Source organism: Suricata suricatta, chromosome 2 (genome assembly GCF_006229205.1).
Source record: "Suricata suricatta isolate VVHF042 chromosome 2, meerkat_22Aug2017_6uvM2_HiC, whole genome shotgun sequence".
In the NCBI taxonomy this organism is placed as follows: Eukaryota; Metazoa; Chordata; class Mammalia; order Carnivora; family Herpestidae; genus Suricata; species Suricata suricatta.
Window position 1 is genome coordinate 130532098 of NC_043701.1, and position 20379 is coordinate 130552476.

Sequence of the window (20379 nt, forward strand, 5' to 3'; positions counted from 1 at the left end):
TATCTTCTTTATCCATTCATCCACTGATGAACACTTGGGCTGCTTCCATAGCTTAGCTATTGTAAATAATGCTTCAATTGGCATGCACATATCCTTTCAAATTAGTGTTTTCTTTTTCTTTAGGTTAATATCCAGTAGTGGAATTTAAAAAATTTGGGGGAACCTCCATACTGTCCTTACAGTGGCTGTACCATTTGCATTCCCACCAACATAAAAACTATAATATAAAAGAAATTAGATAAAATTGTTAGGAACATAATGCTAGGGCAATAACTCTGCCCAGGAGATAGTCAGAGGGAGCTTCAGAGATGAGGTGACATTTGAATTGGTCCAAAAACATACACAAAAAAGTGTTTGGCAGTTCCAGAAGTGGAAATCTTCGGCACAGTGCATGGACTGGTGACAGGACAAGCAAATTGGATACAGAAATAGAGGGGGGAAGAGGATAGGAGAGAGCAGAGATGAGGCTGTAAAGGTCTGCTGGAGCCATTGTCTGCAACTTGATCTTCATCTTTGTAAATTCAGAAATCCAAAGTTCAGTTCCAGAGTGATTGTGTCAGGCTCCAATGCCAGGTACCCTGGGAGAGGAGGGGACACTCAAGAGTAAGCCCTATTCCTTGATCTCAAGGTGCTAATCTTTAATTTATTTCTGAATATGCCTCTCTTTTTTTCTCTCTCTCCCCTTAAAATTAATTTTGATTTCATTTCTGCAAGGAAAAAGCAGCATAACGTCTCATTGAATTGCTGGGAAAATTTGAGGCAGGTAAAGTTTAAGCACCTTGCCTTTCTTCACCCAGTAAGTAGGCTTGCACAAATTCTGGCATCCTGGTTAACCTAATGGCTGGTCCTGAGGTGCAGGTATCAGGCAGGGTGTTTTTCAAATGACCCAAATAATTTAAATTCTTCTCTAGTTTTACTCACATTCCATTTGGACCCCTAGACTGGCTTTATATGTTCTTCAGTAATGCCAAAAAAACCCCACATGCTGTTTAAATAGGAATCAATTACCTCAATTTTAATCTACCAAATAAATGTAGAGAAAGCATAACCCTCACATTCAAATAGCTTAGTCATTAAACCTGTCCGTGGGTGTGCCTGTGAACACTAATACTTATTTGTCCCTCTGTAATACTCTTAGTTTGTTTACAGTCTCCTGGGGCTATAGACAACAGAAAGTTGATTCCTGTTATTCCCCAGCTCTCAGCACAAAAGAACCCACTTAGCCTTTGCTTATGACTGCTGCCTCAAAACTAGGCTGCTCATTAGTAAATACCAGTTTACTTCCTTGAAAATGTAAAATACTTAATAGAGTACTGGCATACAAAATGTACATGGACACTGTCTACGTTACTAGCTGGTAAAAAGAAAATAACTATAAAAAAGTATTACAATTATAAGTAAATTAAGTTTTAAATCAAAATTTGGGGGGTGCCTGGGTGGATCAGTTGGTTAAGCGTCCTACTTTGGCTCAGATCATTATCTTGCAGTTTGTGGGTTCGAGCCCCACATTGGGCTCTGTGCTGACAGCTTGGAGCCTGGAGCCTGCTTCCGATTCTGTGTGTCTCTCTCTCTGCTCCTCCCCCATTCCTGCTCTGTAACTCTCTCTCAAAATTAAATAAACATTTAAAAAGTACATAAATAAAAATTTGTAAGAAAATTTGTTTAGTTTCATCTAGTGATGAAGATTATGTATACATATGGCACTCTACTACTTTGTGTTTACCTTTATGCATATTTCCTAGACTTAATAGAGCTCTGGAACACTGCCTTTGCTAAAATATTAGCTTAGTTTTGTTAAAATAATAACCTGGTTTTGAATTCCTCACCTATGTTTATGTTCAAACACCACTGTTTTGTTGGAATTTTTCACATTTCAGTTGAAGCTTATGGTTCTCATCATTATGACATACTATTTATCAACCAAATTAAAGAAATTTTTAATGCTTATTTATTTTTGAAGAAGAGAGAGACAAGGCATGAGTGGGGGAGGGGCAGAGAGAGAGGAAGACACAGAATCCTAAACTGGCTCAAGGCTCTGAGCTGTCAGCAGAGCCCTATGTGGGGCTCTAACTCACAAACCCCAAGATCAACCTGAGCTGAAGTTAGATGCTTAACTGAAGTCCAAGGAGTTAGAGTGAACTGAAGAAAATAGGTTATACACTGATGTCATGATTCTTTCCAAGTAAGAAAAACATGATTCAGCACTTTGTTTGAAGTAGTAAAACTTTGAACATATGCCAAAAATTGCTTAGGCTCTTTCTACTGCTTTATAAATAAGATATATTTGACTATCAAACTATACTGCATATTTATAGTTTGAATTCTGAATCTTTGGATAGTCTCACAGTTAAAGACATCAATCTTTTCTTAAAGCACTGGTGAAGTTTGGGTCTATCTTGAAATTAAGGGGGAAAAGTGGATCTACAGAGTCTCTAGAGAAAAATACTATCTATCTCTCTACAACATACTATTTGGATTTAACTTTAGCAATGGTGGGAAATAGTAGGTTTTTTAATATTATGGATCTTATTACAATCTTATGAATAAGTAAACAAAATGATAATAACTCTTGAAAACTTTTAGCCTCTCTATATATCCTTCTGTTCTCTTCATGTACACATACAAATGCATTTTTACAGAAATATACATATATTCTTTATGTACATTCATATATATGATAGAGATATAAAATATATATCATATACATGAAAATTCATATATGGATATAAAATATATAGTTAACACAAAAGAAAGCAGTAATGGAGAAGTAGAGGAACAAAAATGACATAAGACATATAGAAAATAAACAGCAAATGACAAACTTAAACCCTACCTTATCAGTAACTACATCAAATATAAGTGGAATAAACTCTCTAATCAAAAGGCAGATGTCAGCAGAATTTTTTTAATGTTTTCTTTTTATTTTATTTTTGAGACAGAGAGAGACAGAGCATGAGCAGGGAGGGGCAGAGAGGGAGACACAGAAGCAGAAGCAGACTCCAGGCTCTGAGCTGTCAGCACAGAGCCTAACACAGGGCTTGAACCCACGAACCGGGAGATCATGACCTGAGCTGAAGTCGGCTGCTTAACTGACTGAGCCACCCAGGCACCCCAACACTTATTTATTTTTGAGAGACAGTGCAAGACAGAGCATGAGCAGAGGAGGGGCAAAGTCAGGGCAGGGGGGAACATAGAATCTGATGTAGGCTCCAGGCCCTGAGTTGAGCTGTCAGCACACAGCCTGATGAGGGGCTTGAACCCATGGACCAGGAGATCAGGACCTGAGCCTATGTCAGACATTTAACCAACTGAGCCACCCAGGTGCCCCTAAATTTTATTTAAATCCAAGTTAATTAACATATAGTGTAATAATGATTATAAGAGTAGAATTTAGTGATTAATTACTAACCTATAACACCAGTGCTCATCCCAACAAGTGCCCTCCTTAATGCCCATCACCTATTTAGCCCATCCTTGGACACAACACCCCTCCAGAAACCCTCAGTTTGTTCTCTGTATTTAAGAGTCATATGATTTGTGTCTGTCTCTTTTTATTTTTTATTTTTCCTTCCCTTCCCCTATGTTTATCCGTTTTGTTTCTTAAATTCCACATGAGTGAAATTATATGATATCTATCTTTCTCTGGCTGACTTATTTTGCTTAGCATAATACACTTTAATTCCATCCATGTTGTTGCAAATGGCAAGATATTCTTTTTGATTGCCGAGTAATATTCTTTCTTGGACACAGAGAGAGGTACATATATAATGAAAATTGTATTTTCATCTACCACTCAGAAACTGAAAATCATGTGTGTGGGGAAATGGTCTGCTACTGTATTATCTGTGCTGTTTCTAAGTCATTAATGTGCTTATGACACATTAAAAACTGTACAATAACCTGATTTAAATTCCTACAGAGTTATCTTTTGTAGCTGTTGTCCCTATTCTCCACAATAATCCACAAGAACAGAAAGAATGTTCAATGCTTCTAATTGTTTCCAAAAACTAGAAAAAGAGTTTGTTAGGTGCTTTCTTCCTTCTAAGTTTCCATTTGTTTACTTACTGTATAATTAAAATTGGATGAGACCTTTTAGGCTCCCTAGTCCCAGAATGAACAGTTAAAAGTGACTTAAAGAAACAAAGTGTATCAAGAATGTAAACTATGTAATTAAGCATTGTCTTGAGAAATAATTTTGAATCATGACAAGGAAGATCACTGCCTTCCAAAGACAGTAGATATATATGATATAAATCAAAGAACAAGCATTTTACAAAACCTTGGTAAGACAGATTTAGTGTTCAAATGGCATTAACTACTTTAATTAAACACACTCCTAGAAACTTATTTGTGGGTTTTGCTACCTTTTTTAGCTTATTTGCTTTTCATAATGGCAAAAAAGATTATGATACAATCCAGTTTTTATGTTATTTTAGAATGCTATTGGGGGTGTGTGAAAAACTATCTTAACTATTTTTTAGCGATGTGTCTACTCTCTCCCAGGAGGATGCAATCTCTTTCAGTTTCTCTTTCTTTTTCTTTCTCTGAGCTCTGCATGGAATTTTCCTCTCCTCTTTATCCTGATGGTGTAATACATGATTACATGTTTGTTGTCTGGTTTTCCTCTGGGGAGTGTGGGTACTTCCATTTCCTCTCCTTTTTCAACTTTTCTCTCATTATGGCCTCCAACAAAATCCTCTCCAGAGTCCCTCTGATCTCTGTACCAATAGGAAAGCACTAGGATGACCAAAAGGAAGACAAAGAGAAAACAAAATCCCAAAAGCAGCTGGGAGCTCTTAGTTCTAACCATCTCTATGGAAACAATTCCACAGAGATCAATCTGGAAACAATTCTGTAGGGATCACTGGTGTGGTGGTGAACCAATCTCACCAAGACTTACAGGATCAATTTGCCACTGGGAATAGTAGACAGACTTTTTTTCTTGAGAAAAACAGTAAAATAGAAAGCCAAATAAAAATCAGGTTTGCTCCTGGGGCACCTGGCTGGCTCAGCCAATGGAGCGTGCAACTCTTGATCTCAGGGTGTGGGTTCAAGCCCCATACTGGGTGGAGAAACTACTTAAAAGAAAAAAAAAAGAAAGAAAATCTTTTCAAAAATTACATTTGCCCCAAAATTAGTGTACTTTTTTAAAACGCTTATTTTTTTATTTTTGAGAGAGAAAGCACAAGGGAGGGGTAGAGAGAAGGGGGACAGAGGATACAAAACCCCGACAGCCCCCTGATGCAAGGCCTGAATTCACAACCCATGAGATCATGATCTGAACAGAAGTCAGATGCTCAGTTGACTGAGCCACCCAGGTGCCCCAGTATACTTTTCTTAAATTCAAAGCTTCCTACTTGCTGTAATAAAAAAGAGCAAAAGGAATAACATGTACTAATTTCAAGTCCTTCCTAAGGATTCACTCTAGCAAATAAAGTGCCCAATATACAGGAATTGTGGCCAAAACATAAAGAAAACATTGCAGTTCAGTGGTGAAAAGTCATTAGAATAATTTAAGGATTGTGGCCCTTAACCATAGAAATTAAGTATGTGGAAAGAATGCCAAACTCAACAGGCACTAAATGTATTGTTTGAATTCAGGCAAGAGGTAAAAGGGATTACAGCATTCCATCTGCCAAATCATGCTGAAAGACTAAAAAGGTAAAGTCGTGATGTAACTAGAACCCAGGAAGAACTCCATCTGAACTCCATTTTTTTTTTTTGAGGGGAGGGGCTCAAGGTGTCAGTGACACCAGTACATCAAGTTTCAGGCCTCTTCAAAAGTCTCCAGCCAGTGGCATATGGATGGCTCGGTTGGTTAAGGGACCAACTTCAGCTCAGGTCACATATCTCACAGCTCAGGAGTTTGAGCCCCATGTTGGGCTTTGTGCTGCCGGCTTGGACCCTGCTTCTGCCTACTTGGGGGGGTGGGGGTGGGGGTGGGGGTGGGTAGGGGGGGGTGTGTGTGTCCCTCCCCAGCTTGGGCACACTTTCTCATAAATAAATAAATAAATAAAACATTTTTAAAAAGTCCCCAGCCAATGAACGGTTACCTGCAGGTCTCCTCAGATGATGTTTGTTAAGTAACTTCAATTTGCCTAAATGACGCTTGTTCCCTTAATGCATGGTTAGGTTATTTGCAACCACAGGAAGGTCTAGAGTGCTTGAAGACCCTAGCCCCTGGGGTAAAAAACATTTTGATTTAAATCCTAGCTTCCATCACTAGGTGTACGACCTTGAGCAACTTTTTGTGCTTCCTTTTTTAATATTTGTTTGTTTGTTTATAGAGCACAAGCAGGGGAGGGACAGAGAGGGAGGGAGAGACAAACTCAAGCAGACTTCATGCTGTCAGTACAGAGCCCAAAGGGGGCTCAAACCCATGAGCCATGAGATCATGATCTGAGCAGAAATCAAGAATCAGACACTTAACCCACTTGGCCACTCAGGTGCCCCAACTTTTGTACTTCTAAACTCAGGCACCTCCTCTGTAAAACGAGGACAATAACTATTTAGATTGTAAGGAGTCAGTGAATTGAGCACTAACTCAAGCAAGCTCTTAATAAATATGAACCATGTTATGTTATCCAGGTTTTGTTTTCCTGTTTCTTGTAATGATGACCACACTGTCCCATTCCCCTTTCTCCAAGAGGTATTTTGAGGGAGTGGGTCAAAAAAATTAGGACATTATGACGTAGCCAATTCTTACTCACACTTGTCTTAAGCAGGTTTGAGGCTGAATTAAACCATAAATGGAAATTTCCATTATATGCAGGTAACTGGCCTCCTGCCTACACCTTACACATTGCAGATCTCATGGGTAAAAAAATTATTCAAGCTTCTCTAGTGCTAACACCCCTTATACTCCATCAAGGGCTTCCCAACTTCTGTAGTAGAAAGTAAAGAGTCTTTGGTTGGATATTAAAGGTCTATAACCTAGGATTGATGGGGTTTTGGGGTGATGGTGGAGTTGAGAGCCGACAGCCAAGAAAGAATTCTTGAAGATATCTTTGGTGCAAAAAGGGGATTATATTAAAGCACAGGACAAGATCCTTGGGCAGAAAGAGCAGCACTGGGGTTATGTAGAGTGACTGCTTATTTACTGTGGAGTTGTAGGCTGTGAAGTCAAGAGAGTTTCTTAAAGGGATTTCCATATGCTAAAGAGGATTTACAGATTACCGGAGGCCTAGCTATTGTCAAACTAAAGTTGTTCTTCCCTCTAGCAAAGAATTATTATTAAGATAGTAGGGAGTTCCTGGAGATTGATTATGCTATTAATGAGATATATGTAAACTGGTGGAGACTCTATCAGTTTAACCATTTGTTTTCTGTCCTTTTCTTTGTTCTTGGGCAGCCAGGCGTGCCTGAGGAATATCACACATATCCCACCTGAGGTGGGAAGGGGTGGGGAGGATTGTGCTAAGTTTGTGCTCAGTCCTCAGCTGGCAATACTATCCCTCATCAACACTGTCCACATTATAGTAACATCCCTGTGTTCAATTTCATTTCCTTCCTTCTCTTGCACTTCATGTACAGTTCCTATGTTTGCATTTGCATTGATCTCTGTACCAGGACTGCCCTGCACCCTTCCACAGAAATTTGGCTTGCAATTTTTTTTAATTAAAAAAAAAAGCCATAACGTGTCGCAAAGACCTTGGTTGTATAACAACACAACCAAGAAGTATTAGGTGCCACTTGTACTGCAAATTTCAAGAACACAAAGCCCTGTTTATAAAACAACCCTAAATTGTCAGTCCTCAGCACCTGATCCATGCCGGAGGTTACAACGTGGGAGAGATGAAACTAACAAACAAAAAATAACAAATGAACTCAAGAGGGAGAACAAATGGTGGTTGCCAGAGGCCAGTGGGTAAGGGGATGGGTGAAATAGAAAAAGGGGATTAAAAGGTACAAACTTCCATTTATGAAACATATCACAGAGATGAAAAGCCCAGTATAGGGAATCCAGTCAATATTGTAGTAATGTTATATGTAACTGATGGTGACTAGTTTTCCTGGTAAGCACGGAGTAGTATATATATACATAATTACCAAATCATTGTTGTATACCTGAAAGTAATACAACACTGCATATTAATTATACGTCAATAAAGACAAGTGGAGAGATGAAAAGCAAGAGAATGGCAAAGGTAGGAAGAAAAAGCGAGTAACTTCCCGTGGGACTACTGGGGGTGGGGGTGGATATCAAGAAGCCCCCCAAGGAGTAGGCCCGCTTGAAAGGAGGGGGACGGGGCCCAGCGCCCCAGAGCCACTACAGGGAAGGAGGAGCCCCAGGCTAGAGGCGGAATGAGGGCCACACTTTGGTGTCCTCGCAGCAGGGAAACAGTATTTTTACCGCATAACGCAAACCTAACAAAATCTCTCCCTGCATTTGGCCTCCGTATCACGTGGCATCCCTTCCAAGCAAGTGACGCTGGGGTAAGGGTGGGGACTCTACCGAATTTGGTTTTGGTGGGGCCAGAGTACCGGAAAACTTTTCCAAACTGCGACACCATGGTTCCTGCAACACACACGGACTGAAACTACCACCTCACATCCCTCCCGAATGGGCAGAAAGGTGAACCGTGACCATTTAACAGTTTTACATAATCTGCTCGTCTAACTAGACTACCTCTCCGCCTCTCTCCACCTCTTCCCCGACAAATTGGTCAGCTCATCAGCGCGCAAGCGCACTTCTTGCCGCCACCGCCAAGGCGGGAGCGAATCACAGGTCTCGCGAGAGCGGGCAGGCTAGTCTTCGTTGGTCTCGCCCCACCCCCTCCTTCTCTCTCGCTTTCTCCCATCCCCCCAAGCCAGTCGCGCTGCTGCGCAGCTCCCTTAGCGGTTGCCGCCGTCTGAGACGGTTGGAAGAACCGTTGTGGCGAGCGCTACACTAGGCGAACGACTTCTTCCTCCTCACGACCGACCCCTCGAGTACCGGAATCGGCGTTATCGTCGCCCGACAGGGTATCTGAAGTAAAAGGGGGTAGGTTGGGCTGGTGGTTTCGAGAGCGGAGTCGGGAGAAGGACGAAAGAGAGACTGGGAGGGGGTGGGGTGGGGTGGCGGGGAAGTGTGGAGGTCGCCGCTCGGAGGCGGTCACACTGTGCCTCCCAGGCGATCTCCCACTTCAAGGAGGGCGGCCTTCCGGGGGGAGGATTTGTTCAGGTGAAATCCAGTGGACGAAACTGAGGCCCGAAGTGGGGGTCATCCAGCATTTCCCCTTTCCCTGCTGGTTTGCCCTCCGCCATTTTGGGTACGGTGGCGCGGCCACCTCGGCTTCCCGCCCTTCCCCCTCTTTCTACTTTTTGCCCCTCAGCTTCCGAAAACTGATTTAGAAGGCCGGGGGGAGGTCATAGCGCCCCGGAAGGGGAGCGAAGCGAGCAGGGAAAGGCTGGGCACTTGGGTGGGTGGGGGGTCTGGGCTTGCGGGCGCGCTCCCGATGGAAATGGCGCCTGATGGGCCTGGCCTCCCACCGCGGCCTCCCTACCTCCGCAGTCTCGGCTGGGCTGCCTGAGCTGGCGGGACTGCGAGTGACTTCTGACGCAGATACCCAAGATGAGAGAGGCTGGAGCTGGGGGAGGAAAGCCAATGGCGACGAAGGCGCTCAACTCCCAAGTCCAGGACAAAGGAGGCAGACGGTCTCCTTTGTAATTCCGCCGCCCGGTGGCGAAGGTTTTAAAGCCAGGCTTGGCTGCCGGACGGAGAGGGGGTGGGGGGAAGGGGCGTACTCTCCTTAGCTCTCTGGTCTCTAGGGCAGCTAGATAAACGAAAAGTCTCCGGGGAGGAATAAAGGACGCTTAGCCGGCCCTTATATTCCAGATTTGGAACTTCGAAAAGAGTACGTACTGATTTTCCAAAGGGTTTTTTTCTTCTTAAACATAAAGACTTTAAGGTTAATTGTTTTTGTAACCAGAAAATCGGGTGATCTCGAGTAGGAATGTGAAATGGACAATTTCAAGTAGATCGTTTGGGTCCGGTGAATTCTGATAACAGCTTTTTGAACTTTTGGGCAGGGGTGGGTGGTTTAGCAATGGCTTTGTGTAGTTTGGCACTACACTGGGTAATAATGTAAGTAGTAGTTTTACTTTTGGAGAACAGTTGTTAAAACACAATCAGTGACGGCATAAATTTGTGTAGGAATTGAGTTACTCGCTTTTTGTATTAAATGTCCAAGGGTATGTTGTGCAGAGAGGCTGTATAAGTAAAATAAATAGTTAGCATTTATTTTCTTTTGGTAGCTAAGCATGTTTTTTATTTAGTATAGGACCGTGGTGATAATTTGGCCAAGAAAAAAAGCCTACTCAACAAAAAACCCGAAAGCCCAGTCACGTGGTAGTGTGATTTGGGGGGGGGGTGTTCCTTAGAACACAGGAGACTAGGTCCGTAATTTTAACTGCGCACCTAAAAAAGTGACTGTCGAGGCCTGAGAATAAAGAGTTCGGGATAATGAATATGAATCCTTACAAGAACTCTATTATCTACTTTTTTCAGCTTTAAAAACAAAACCTATTGTTGAAGATGGTCTGATTTTGGTAGCCTTTGAAAAAAGCCCGGAGTTTCCTGTATAAAGTAGTATATGATATAACTGCTTACCTAATTGGATTATCCTAGAAACCTTTTGTCCTGTCCTCTTTAACCTGCTTCATAATCTGGAAGTCCATCTGACTACTGAGTGCCTTTATGTTTTTAATAACCGTATTTTTTTTTCTTTTTGGTAAACAAGTGGCTGAGCTGCAATCGCTGATGGTAAACTTTGTTTTAGAAAAGAATTCCTTTATTTTAGGGACTTCGTCTCCTTTAGGTATGAGTGGTGTCTATTTTTTCTACTGGAAATTAAGGAGCAAACACTTTGGAAAGGGGAAATGATGTATAATATTCAATTTAATCATCACTTTTTTGCCAAAATTTGAAGTTTATTCCCATTTTTTAAGACCAGTGAGCTACCATTTAAAAAGTTATTTGATACATCAAACACTAACTTTATGTATTGTACTTCAGAAGATAGTATTTGCCTCTGTTAAAAGTAATTTTATATTTCATTTAACCTCTGTTAGATGCTTAGCAGCTTGGAGGTAGAATTCACATACTGTAAACTTCACCTATTTAAAATCATAATATGTGGACTTGTGTAACTAGCTTTTTTCATTTAGTATCATGTTTAGGAAATTAAAGTCTCATTCAGAAGTGACTCCAGTTATCCTAGTTCAACTGCTGGTATTTTTAATTGGTGCTAACACTTAGAAGTGTTAAAGCAGAATTGGGATTAGTCGTGAAAGTGTTGCAAAGAAAGGTTGAGATGGATTATCCTGAATAATTGGTAAACTCTAGGTAGTGTCTGAGATCGCTTTATTAATGTAGTAGAGCAAATTGTCTTTTTGTATGGTTTCAGAGTTTGTCTTGGTTTTGTAAGTAGATTTCGAGACTCAAATTTTGAGTTTTGAAGGAATAATCGAGTGTGGCTTCTAAAATTGTGTGTTCTTTATAAATGGAGGGTGGAGAATTATCCTGTAAAATAGTTTGTCTCCTGAATCTGGTTACCGTTTTCCTCCCCTTAAAATTGCGTTAACAGTTCATTGTGTTTTTTTACAGACTTAGAATTTGTTTGTTTTATATAGGCCTTTTTGGTATGGACTGATCCAAAAATCAAAACTAGTATGCTTGTTTATGTTTGTTGGAAAGGGCTAAGATTTATAGTAAAGATAAGTCAGTTACCTTTTTTTGTTTGTTCCCAAAACAGTATCTTTACTTAGAAGACAGAAATGTGCTAAATAATAAGCATCACAACTAGGCCTTTTTACAGTACATTAGAGTGGTTTTGCAGTGTACTTAAATGTTTCATAAAGATTTTTCTGGGTTTTTTGTTTAAGAAAATGGTGGAGATCTTCATAATGTCTTAAGTTTTTCCCAAATTGATTCAGGGTCTACTTTAAGGATTACTCTAGAACAGTGTTTTTATCTAGCTAACAGGTGCTATAGAAAACATTTCCAAAAGCCCTCCTTTTTTCTCTGCGTTGCACAAATCCTTCTTTAGGAAACTTGAAAGCCTAAGCCTATGTTGACTATGAAAAAGACTTGTAATTATATGTGTTTTAAGACTCAGGATAGTTTTCTTTCAATTAAGGGTTTTTTTGTTTGTGGCATATTTCAATAGTTTTACAGAGCCCTTTAAAATCCAGTGACTACCATTGAATGATTACCATGCTACAGACCAAGCATTATAAATGAGTCTTAAAACAGTCCAGCCAAGTATGGGCACCTGTGCTATCTGTAGTTTATAGTTGAACAGAGAGGTTAAGAACTTTGGTTAAATCAGTTAGCCAGTGGATGGTAGAATAGGGATTCAGAACCAGGGTGGTTTTAAGATTCATATCTGATATTCACATGCATAAAATCAGTTGTAATGTCTGGTTTAAAAAATTTTTTTCAAAGTCTTCCCACTTTGGTGTCTGTGTCTAGAGTGCCTCCCAGGATTTTTAAAGCAACAAATCAAGTCTCAAAGGTTATTTTACATGCAGAGGTATTTGATTAATGACCACATTTGGAAAATTTGTCCATTAGCTTTTCTTAAATGCACCAATTCTAGCAACAAAAAAAACTACTCTTTGCATATGCTACTTGTCACAGTTGCACTGATAAATTAGATGGTATGAAATTAAATATTAGTGAGCACTGTTATGAAACCTCTTCAAGCATAAAGGAATCAAGTGAAAAATTGTTTTGTTTACAGGGGAGGAGGTGGTGAGGGAAAGGTTTGAAATACTCAGGTGAGTAGGATTCCTACAGCTGCTTAATGAAATTTGTAAGGTCTGGTAAGTTTCTGCAGCTGAAGGACTTCTGCATTAGCCTCTTTAAAATATACTGGAATTCTAAAAGGATGGTTGTCTCTTGGGAAGGGAGCTGGGTATGGATGGGTTCATTTTGGAAGGCTAGGAGGGCTTCTCACTGTAAATGTGAATGTGTTGCCTTTTTAAATTTGTGTTTGAAAGTTAAGCAGTGAGTAAACTGGTCGTTAATATAATTCCAATAACTTCCAAACAGGTAGCTTCAAAAAACAGACACTGTTGGAAGGCCTTGTGAGGCCTTTTAGTTGAAGTGACCTTTTACCCCAATTTTAAAACTCAACCTAATTAACTCAAGTCATTTTAAAACTTGTTTTGAGAAGTAGATTTAGTTAAAATAGAGATAGGAATTTTCCCTCTTCAAAAGCAATCTGATGTGTTCAGAAATAAAAATACATCGAAAAAGTTAAGACTTTTGTGATGCCATTTTTTTAATATCAAAGGAGATACTCCTTGAACTTTTGACTTAGGCTCTTGCTGTGAGTGAACAGTGGTGGTTTGTGCAGCTTTTGAGTATTTAAGCTTTAAAGAATTTGTATAATGATTTAAGTGAATAAATCCTGAAGGTGAATGGAAATTTGAGAAATGAGGAAAAGGCTAGAGTTGACAATAAGATGACAGTCAGGAAATGGAATATGAAGACTAGTCTGAAATTGTGTAAGTTTCCTTAAGATTGGGTGTTATATATATATTTGGTCCTTAAAATTTTAGTACTTCTGTGAGAGGGGAGGTGGGATTTCACTCACTTTTCCCAGTCTTTTTGTCAAAATGATACGGTAATTTGCCTTTGTATTGTGGCATTGTCAACAAGCCAAATGTTATGTTTCCTGTTGTATACCACTGAATGGTGTTTCTTCAGTACCTGTAGCAAGAGTATATTTTGATTGACTGCTTTATGTGCTTGTTTATTTTTTATAGCATTTAAATCAAACGTTATTGAGATGGATTGGGTTATGAAACATAATGGTCCAAATGACGCTAGTGATGGGACAGTGCGACTTCGTGGACTGCCATTTGGTTGCAGCAAAGAGGAAATAGTTCAGTTCTTCCAAGGTACCTCTAGTATTAGTCAAAGTTTAGTAGAATTTTAATTATATTCTTTTATTATTTTATTCAGTTTTTAATTTGTAAAACCCATTTGTTTTGGGGTCTTTTTGAGTATAATATCTTGGTTAATGTATTATGTTATGAAATATGCTCCAGTTAATATTCAGTACAGAATGTGTAGAATATGTAAAACCTAGCTAATGTGCAATAAACTTAATTGAGAGTAATTTTGTATGATAAAATGAACCATGAATTACATGGAGCATAAATTTGATTTGGCTTTTTTAATGTAATATAGGTGAGCTTTTAGTGTGTGTAATTTAAAAAGACACTGGTTGCCAAAAAAAAAAAATGTAAACCAATATATTTGGGGGAAAAAATCTTCCGCTTGTATTATGGGGTGATGGGAAACTTAAGCTTTTTTGTTTTGTTTGTTTTGTTTTGTTTAGACTTGTTTTAAATATTTGATTCAGATGGGAATGTTTCAGCCTTTAACACTGTTCCCCTTGATGGGGTTATTTGTCCTTGGGTTAAAGGGTTGGAAATCGTGCCAAATGGGATAACATTGACGATGGACTACCAGGGGAGAAGCACAGGGGAGGCCTTCGTGCAGTTTGCTTCAAAGGAGATAGCAGAAAATGCTCTGGGGAAACACAAGGAAAGAATAGGGCACAGGTGGGGATGGAGAGTTTGGGATGGTGTTAAATTTTTATTTTTGGGGGTTGTGGGTCACTATTGCTTAAATGGGGGGGTTACAATAACATTTTTCTGGGGTAGTTTAAAAGAATTTAATTATCTAAAGTTAACTTGGAAACTACAGATTTGGGTGGGGAATTAATGCTAATAGTTTGCTTAAATTAAAATTAGATTGTTTCCATTTCTCTATAGGATGTTGTTGATAAATGCTTTTCTGTAATCAGTTATTTTCTCTAAACACCTATCATGTACTAAAGGAAACAAGCTAAAATTACTTGTTATATGAATTGTTTTCAAATGACTAATTTATTATGTAAAACTTAAATATTAAAGTTTGTAGGTGTAAAAAATGTTAATTTATGGTGTATTTAGGCAATTTAAATTGGGTTATGTATCTAGAGTTAGAAAAATTTACTGCATTTTGCCCAATATCTCATTTATTCTAATACATTTACGCTAAAACCTGTACCTTAAACCATTTTTAAATAGGTATATTGAGATCTTCAGAAGTAGCAGGAGTGAAATCAAAGGATTTTATGATCCACCAAGAAGATTGCTGGGCCAGCGACCGGGACCATATGATAGACCGATAGGAGGAAGAGGGGGTTATTATGGAGCTGGGCGTGGAAGTATGTATGACAGAATGCGACGAGGAGGTGATGGATATGATGGTGGTATGTGTATCTAATGAACAAAGGTTCTGTTGTCATTTTCTTAATGTTCCTGACACTTTGTCAAGAAATATAGAAATGGCAGTAATTTCAGTACCTACTAGGTTTTAAAACCTGTTCATGAAAATACAAATTCCTATAGCTAGCTATGGGATTTGATTGATGCACATGGCACCTACATAATACAGAAATCAAAATGAAAAATTTGGCACATTTTGACATTTTCTGTTTGACATCTGTTTCTGCACATTTGATGCCTAAAATGTATCCTTTTGAGATTTTTTTTTATTTCCACCAAGTATTAACTGCTTTTCTTCACATGAACTAAGTTGGGAGTTGTAAACTTGTAATAATAAGATAATCAGACTGCTTATCTCAGAATGTTTCTATAAATTGGATTTCTAAAATTTATCTCTTGAAAGTGTACTTATGTATTTCTCATTAATTATACAGGTTATGGAGGTTTTGATGACTATGGTGGCTATAATAATTATGGCTACGGAAATGATGGCTTTGATGACAGAATGAGAGATGGAAGAGGTAAATAAATATTAAGGACTTTGATTTTTTAGGTGCATGTTACTATTTTAAAACTAGTAATATATGTTAAGTAACTTGTATAAAAATAAGGCATATTTCAGTGTGTCCGTACATGGGACTTTATACAGATGTATACTTAAAGTATTTGATGTTTAGAACAACGATAAGTGTTAAGGTTTCTTGGATGTCAAAAGAAAAGTATAAATAGGGAAAGTTATGTATAGAGAAGTGTTTTGTTGAAAGGCTTTACATGTATTGTTTATAATCTTTGGAAATTTTATTAGGTATGGGAGGACATGGCTATGGTGGAGCTGGTGACGCAAGTTCAGGATTTCACGGTGGTCATTTTGTACATATGAGAGGATTACCTTTCCGTGCAACTGAAAATGACATTGCTAATGTGAGTAATATTCGTAATGGTTTTGTCCTGGAATCTAATTTTGAAGCATTCTTAAATTATTCTTTTATGGTTTTAATGTCAAAATTCCTTTAATACAATATAAATAACCTTATCGTTGATGAATATTTGTCCGTTGTATACTGACCTACTTAGGATTCATGCAAGTAAGAAGTTGTATTCATGAAGTCCAGTTAAGAATTTAGTGAAGGGACACCTAGGTGGCTCAATTAAGCATCCAACTCTTGATTTTGGCCCAGGTCATGATCTCTGTGCTGACCATGCAGAGCCTGCTTAGGATTCTCTCTCTCTGCTCCTCCTCCCCTCGTGCTCGGTCTCTCTCAAATAAGTAAACTTTAAAAGAAAAAGTGAAGAGACCATAGAGCAGAGATGACTGGAATATTACTCCTCTTGTGTCAAGTTTTAGAAGTGGAAATATATAACAAGTCAAAGTTACTTGGTTTTGACTTTCTAGCTATATTGTCATTAGAAACAGGAGATGTGTGGGGAAAATGGGTATAGATGCTGTTGCTGATTTAAAAACTGGTTGATTTCAAATTGGTTAGAGAGGCTGCAAACTTCACCCAGGTGCATCTAGTCACATCCATTCTTACCTGTTGAGTAGTTGTGATAGAGATCCAGTGGCCTTTACGAAGCCAAGACTATTATACTATCTGGCTCTTAAATTTAGCTGTAAATCTTACTGGGAATTGATGACCTAAGTACCTTTTAGGATTGCTTCAACCTGGTTAAATTGTAATTAGAACTAAGTGATCTATTTTGGGAGCTGTCCACATACAGTTGGTGTAGTTTATCAAATTCCATTGGTCTAAATCCTAAAACACCTAAATTCCCTGCACCTGTTTCTAAGTCTCAGGTGACATGTACCTTTAGCAATTTTGAAATACTTTTCTTGGAAGTGGGGACCCACTCTTAGTGGTAGGATATGAGACTTTTTCTGTTTAGAGTGAACTGTGCTTGGGTTAGAATTTTTTTCTCTTTTAACATCACTTAGCTTACTTTATTTTTTTAAGTAGGCTCCACACTGGGTAGAGTTCAACACGAGGCTTGAAATCAAGACCTGAGCCAAGATTGAGTTGGACACTTAACCAAGTGAGCCACCTGGGCGCCCCATTATTCACTTATTTTAAGGAGAATTTCTTTGCATTTTCCTCTAAGTGTATATAACCTTTGTAGTTGATTTGTTAGCCTTGCAATACGGGGCAGTAGAGAGGTTTGTTTCAATGCATAAGGGTATGTGGTTAATTTACTTTTAATAATCTAAATTGAAAAAACTAATAACATTTGATTTAGTTCTTCTCACCACTAAATCCAATACGAGTGCATATTGACATTGGAGCTGATGGCAGAGCAACAGGAGAAGCAGATGTAGAATTTGTGACACATGAAGATGCTGTAGCTGCCATGTCTAAAGATAAGAACAACATGCGTAAGTGGAATCTTTGGCTTGCTAACTCATTTCTGAGGTGTGACTTTCTAAAATAACTTCTTTGTAAACTTCTCCGTTGTTAAGATGTTACAGTTATTGGGACCTGAAACCATACCGTGTCTAGTTAAGTTCAGACTTTTTATAATGGCTTTCTGGGGCACTTTTTAATGAAGAGTTAATTCAAGCTCGCTATTTGACAGGTTATTGAAGCTTATAAAGAGGGAAAATAGTTATGTTACTTGCAATTGCCTGAGTTCCCTTGCCATTTGCAAATTATGACTTTTTAACCCATACATTGATTACCTTGGGGTTATTTGTACATGTCATCAAATTCATTTTAAATCAGATTTTACCCTGACTAATGACTCCTAAATCTGGCTGCACACGGATCATTTTGTAGTCAGTAAAAAATAAGTTTTGGTGGACATTATGTGATTTTAATTGAGTTATTTGGCCATGGAATATACGTGGGTTTGTTTTTTCAGAGAACAGGCTTGCATAGGGGAAGGGCAGAGGGAGAAAGTATTTCTCAAGCAAGCTCCATGCCCAGCACAGAGCTTGATGTGGGGCTTGGTCTCACAGATTTCATGACCATGAGATAATAACCTGAGCTGAAGTCAAGAATGGGATGCTTAACTGAGCCACCCATGTGTCCCCGGGGACATGGAATATATTTTTAAGAAGCACACTAGCTGGTTCTGTAATAATGAATCAGCCTTTTTATAGATAGTCTTCAACCACTTTTTGCTTGTTCAGGGTTGTACAATTTGAACCAACTTGCTAAGTTAGGTTTTAGCCCATCAGGCATTCATTGTATCACTCTACTAGGAAGTCTATAAACATACTTTTGGGTTAATAGTAGCTAGTGATACTTTTTATGTTTTATTGATAATTTTGATCCCTCATTCCTTTTATCCCTATTAATCTTTTCTTTTTTTCTTAAAGAACATCGGTACATTGAACTCTTCTTGAATTCTACTCCTGGAGGCGGCTCTGGAATGGGAGGATCTGGGATGGGAGGCTATGGCAGAGATGGAATGGGTATGTAAAGTTTTTTAAATAAGCAATGTTACACACATCGCAATCAATCTCAAGCTTTTTTCTTTTTTCTTTTTCTTAAGATAATCAGGGAGGTTATGGATCTGTTGGAAGAATGGGAATGGGTAATAATTACAGTGGAGGATATGGTACTCCTGATGGCTTGGGTGGTTATGGTAAGTGTCTTTGGTTACTTTGGTTAATGTGGTTTGTTAGTCTCTGTGTGGACATTTTTAAGGTCATATATTTAGTGTAGTATGCACTGATATTTCTTGCTAAACAATTCTTCATGTGTCCCCCCCCCCAAGGCCGAGGCGGTGGAGGCAGTGGAGGTTACTATGGGCAAGGTGGCATGAGTGGAGGTGGATGGCGTGGGATGTATTAAAGCAGAACCACCAACATTAAAGTCCTGACGACGACGTCTGGTCTACTAGACTTTCTTACAGATTCAATTTCTTTTGTATTTTAAGAACTTTATAATGACTGAAGGAATGTGTTTTCAAAATATTATTTGGTAAAGCAACAGATTGTGATGGGAAAATCTGTTTTCTGTAGGTTTTATTTGTTGCATACTTTGACTTAAAAATAAATTTTTATATTCAAACCACTGATGTTGATACTTTTTATATACTAGTTACTCCTAAGGATGTGCTGCTTTCATAAGATTTGGGTTGATGTATTTTACTATTAGCTCTACAAGTAGTAGTATAATGTAATTTTAGAGGACAATGGTTCACCTTTGCATAAACTACAAGTCTTTAATAAGCAGACATCTGGAATAGAGCTGGGAAGATAATTAGTTTAACTTTTTTCTTTTAATTTCTCCTGGACAATACTGTAAATATAAAAAACCTAAAGATGAGTGTAGGTGGTTTCAGGAGTATAAATTCTGCTAATTTCTATATTAGTCATTCTTTTTCAAATGTCATTTATCAATCATAGTTCTGAAATGTTGAAGATCTAATTGGTATCTGGATTTCTGAATATTCCTAATTGTGTTACCTGGGGATGAGAGTGTCGGAAGTTTAAATTCTAGCCCTAGATTTTAGGATAAAATTCACTCAGCACTTAAGTACCAAAAATGTTTCCCAAAAAATATTGTAAAGTTATCTCAAAATGTCTTAGACTAGTTTAAGGTTCTCAGTGACATGAGACTTCAGTACAAAAAGTATTTACTGTGGAGTATAATTCTCACAGCTGTTATTTTCAGTTTTCCTGCCCAATAGTTAAAGTACATGGTTTTTTTGGTAACTGTATAAAGACTGAACAAATGTAAGAGACACGTCCATGTGATACAGTCTTAATTAAAATGAGAGTCCTGGAAGTTGGATTTTGCATTTGATATGTTTCAAATTTTAGAGCCATTGTGTTAAAAAAATATATGTAGCAAGGAAAAGGTGCTTTTTACTTTTAATCCCTTTGATCAATATCGCTTTTTTCCAAATTGGCTAATGGATCAAAATGAAACCTGTCAATGTGAATTCAGTTATTGACCTTACTTGTTTTTGCTAGAAATGTTAATGTAATAAATATCAACGTGGGAGATAATAGTGTGGTCTGTCGTAGAATGCTTTGTGTCGGCTACTGATTGTAAATCATATTGGTAAAAGGTACTGTATTTAAGTGAACATTGGACAAAGTGACTCCTGAGGAGTGACTTCTGCTGTTAGAGAAGGAAGCTGTGTTAGCTCAAATGGATCCTA

At 38.4% G+C, this 20379-nt stretch overlaps 2 protein-coding genes across 9 annotated transcripts in view; one reads left to right on the top strand and one right to left on the bottom strand.

Moving 5' to 3' along the window:
- The window catches only part of PBLD (phenazine biosynthesis like protein domain containing), a 36891-nt gene extending 27206 nt beyond the window's left edge, over nt 1-9685 (bottom strand). For all 4 annotated transcript variants that reach the window (XM_029931781.1, XM_029931779.1, XM_029931780.1 and 1 more), the window contains exon 1: nt 9486-9685. The gene's annotated coding sequence lies outside the window, so the exon portion shown is untranslated. The remainder of the gene's footprint in view (nt 1-9485) is intronic.
- HNRNPH3 (heterogeneous nuclear ribonucleoprotein H3) lies at nt 8782-20224 on the top strand. Of its 5 annotated transcripts, none has more exons than XM_029931776.1 (10): nt 8782-8983; nt 13756-13890; nt 14421-14559; nt 15070-15209; nt 15705-15791; nt 16076-16191; nt 17503-17638; nt 18584-18679; nt 18760-18852; nt 18985-20224. In XM_029931776.1, the coding sequence occupies exons 2-10, from the start codon at nt 13779-13781 to the stop codon at nt 19059-19061; spliced, it is 996 nt and encodes a 331-aa protein (XP_029787636.1). In that variant the 5' UTR covers nt 8782-8983; nt 13756-13778; the 3' UTR covers nt 19062-20224. The 5 variants fall into 5 exon arrangements, with proteins under 5 accessions (XP_029787636.1, XP_029787634.1, XP_029787633.1 ...); XM_029931774.1 differs by having other exon boundaries at nt 8782-8964; nt 15070-15254; XM_029931773.1 differs by having other exon boundaries at nt 8783-8983; nt 15070-15254.
- Nucleotides 20225-20379: the final 155 nt, after the last annotated feature.

Excerpts from the sequence above, each read along its gene's own strand:
- HNRNPH3 (XM_029931774.1), top strand. The coding sequence starts at position 13,779 with ATGGATTGGGTTATGAAACATAATGGTCCAAATGACGCTAGTGATGGG. Across the intron at positions 17,639-18,583 it reads TAAAGATAAGAACAACATGC|AACATCGGTACATTGAACTC; the intron begins GTAAGTGGAATC and ends TTTTTCTTAAAG. Across the intron at positions 18,680-18,759 it reads CTATGGCAGAGATGGAATGG|ATAATCAGGGAGGTTATGGA; the intron begins GTATGTAAAGTT and ends CTTTTTCTTAAG.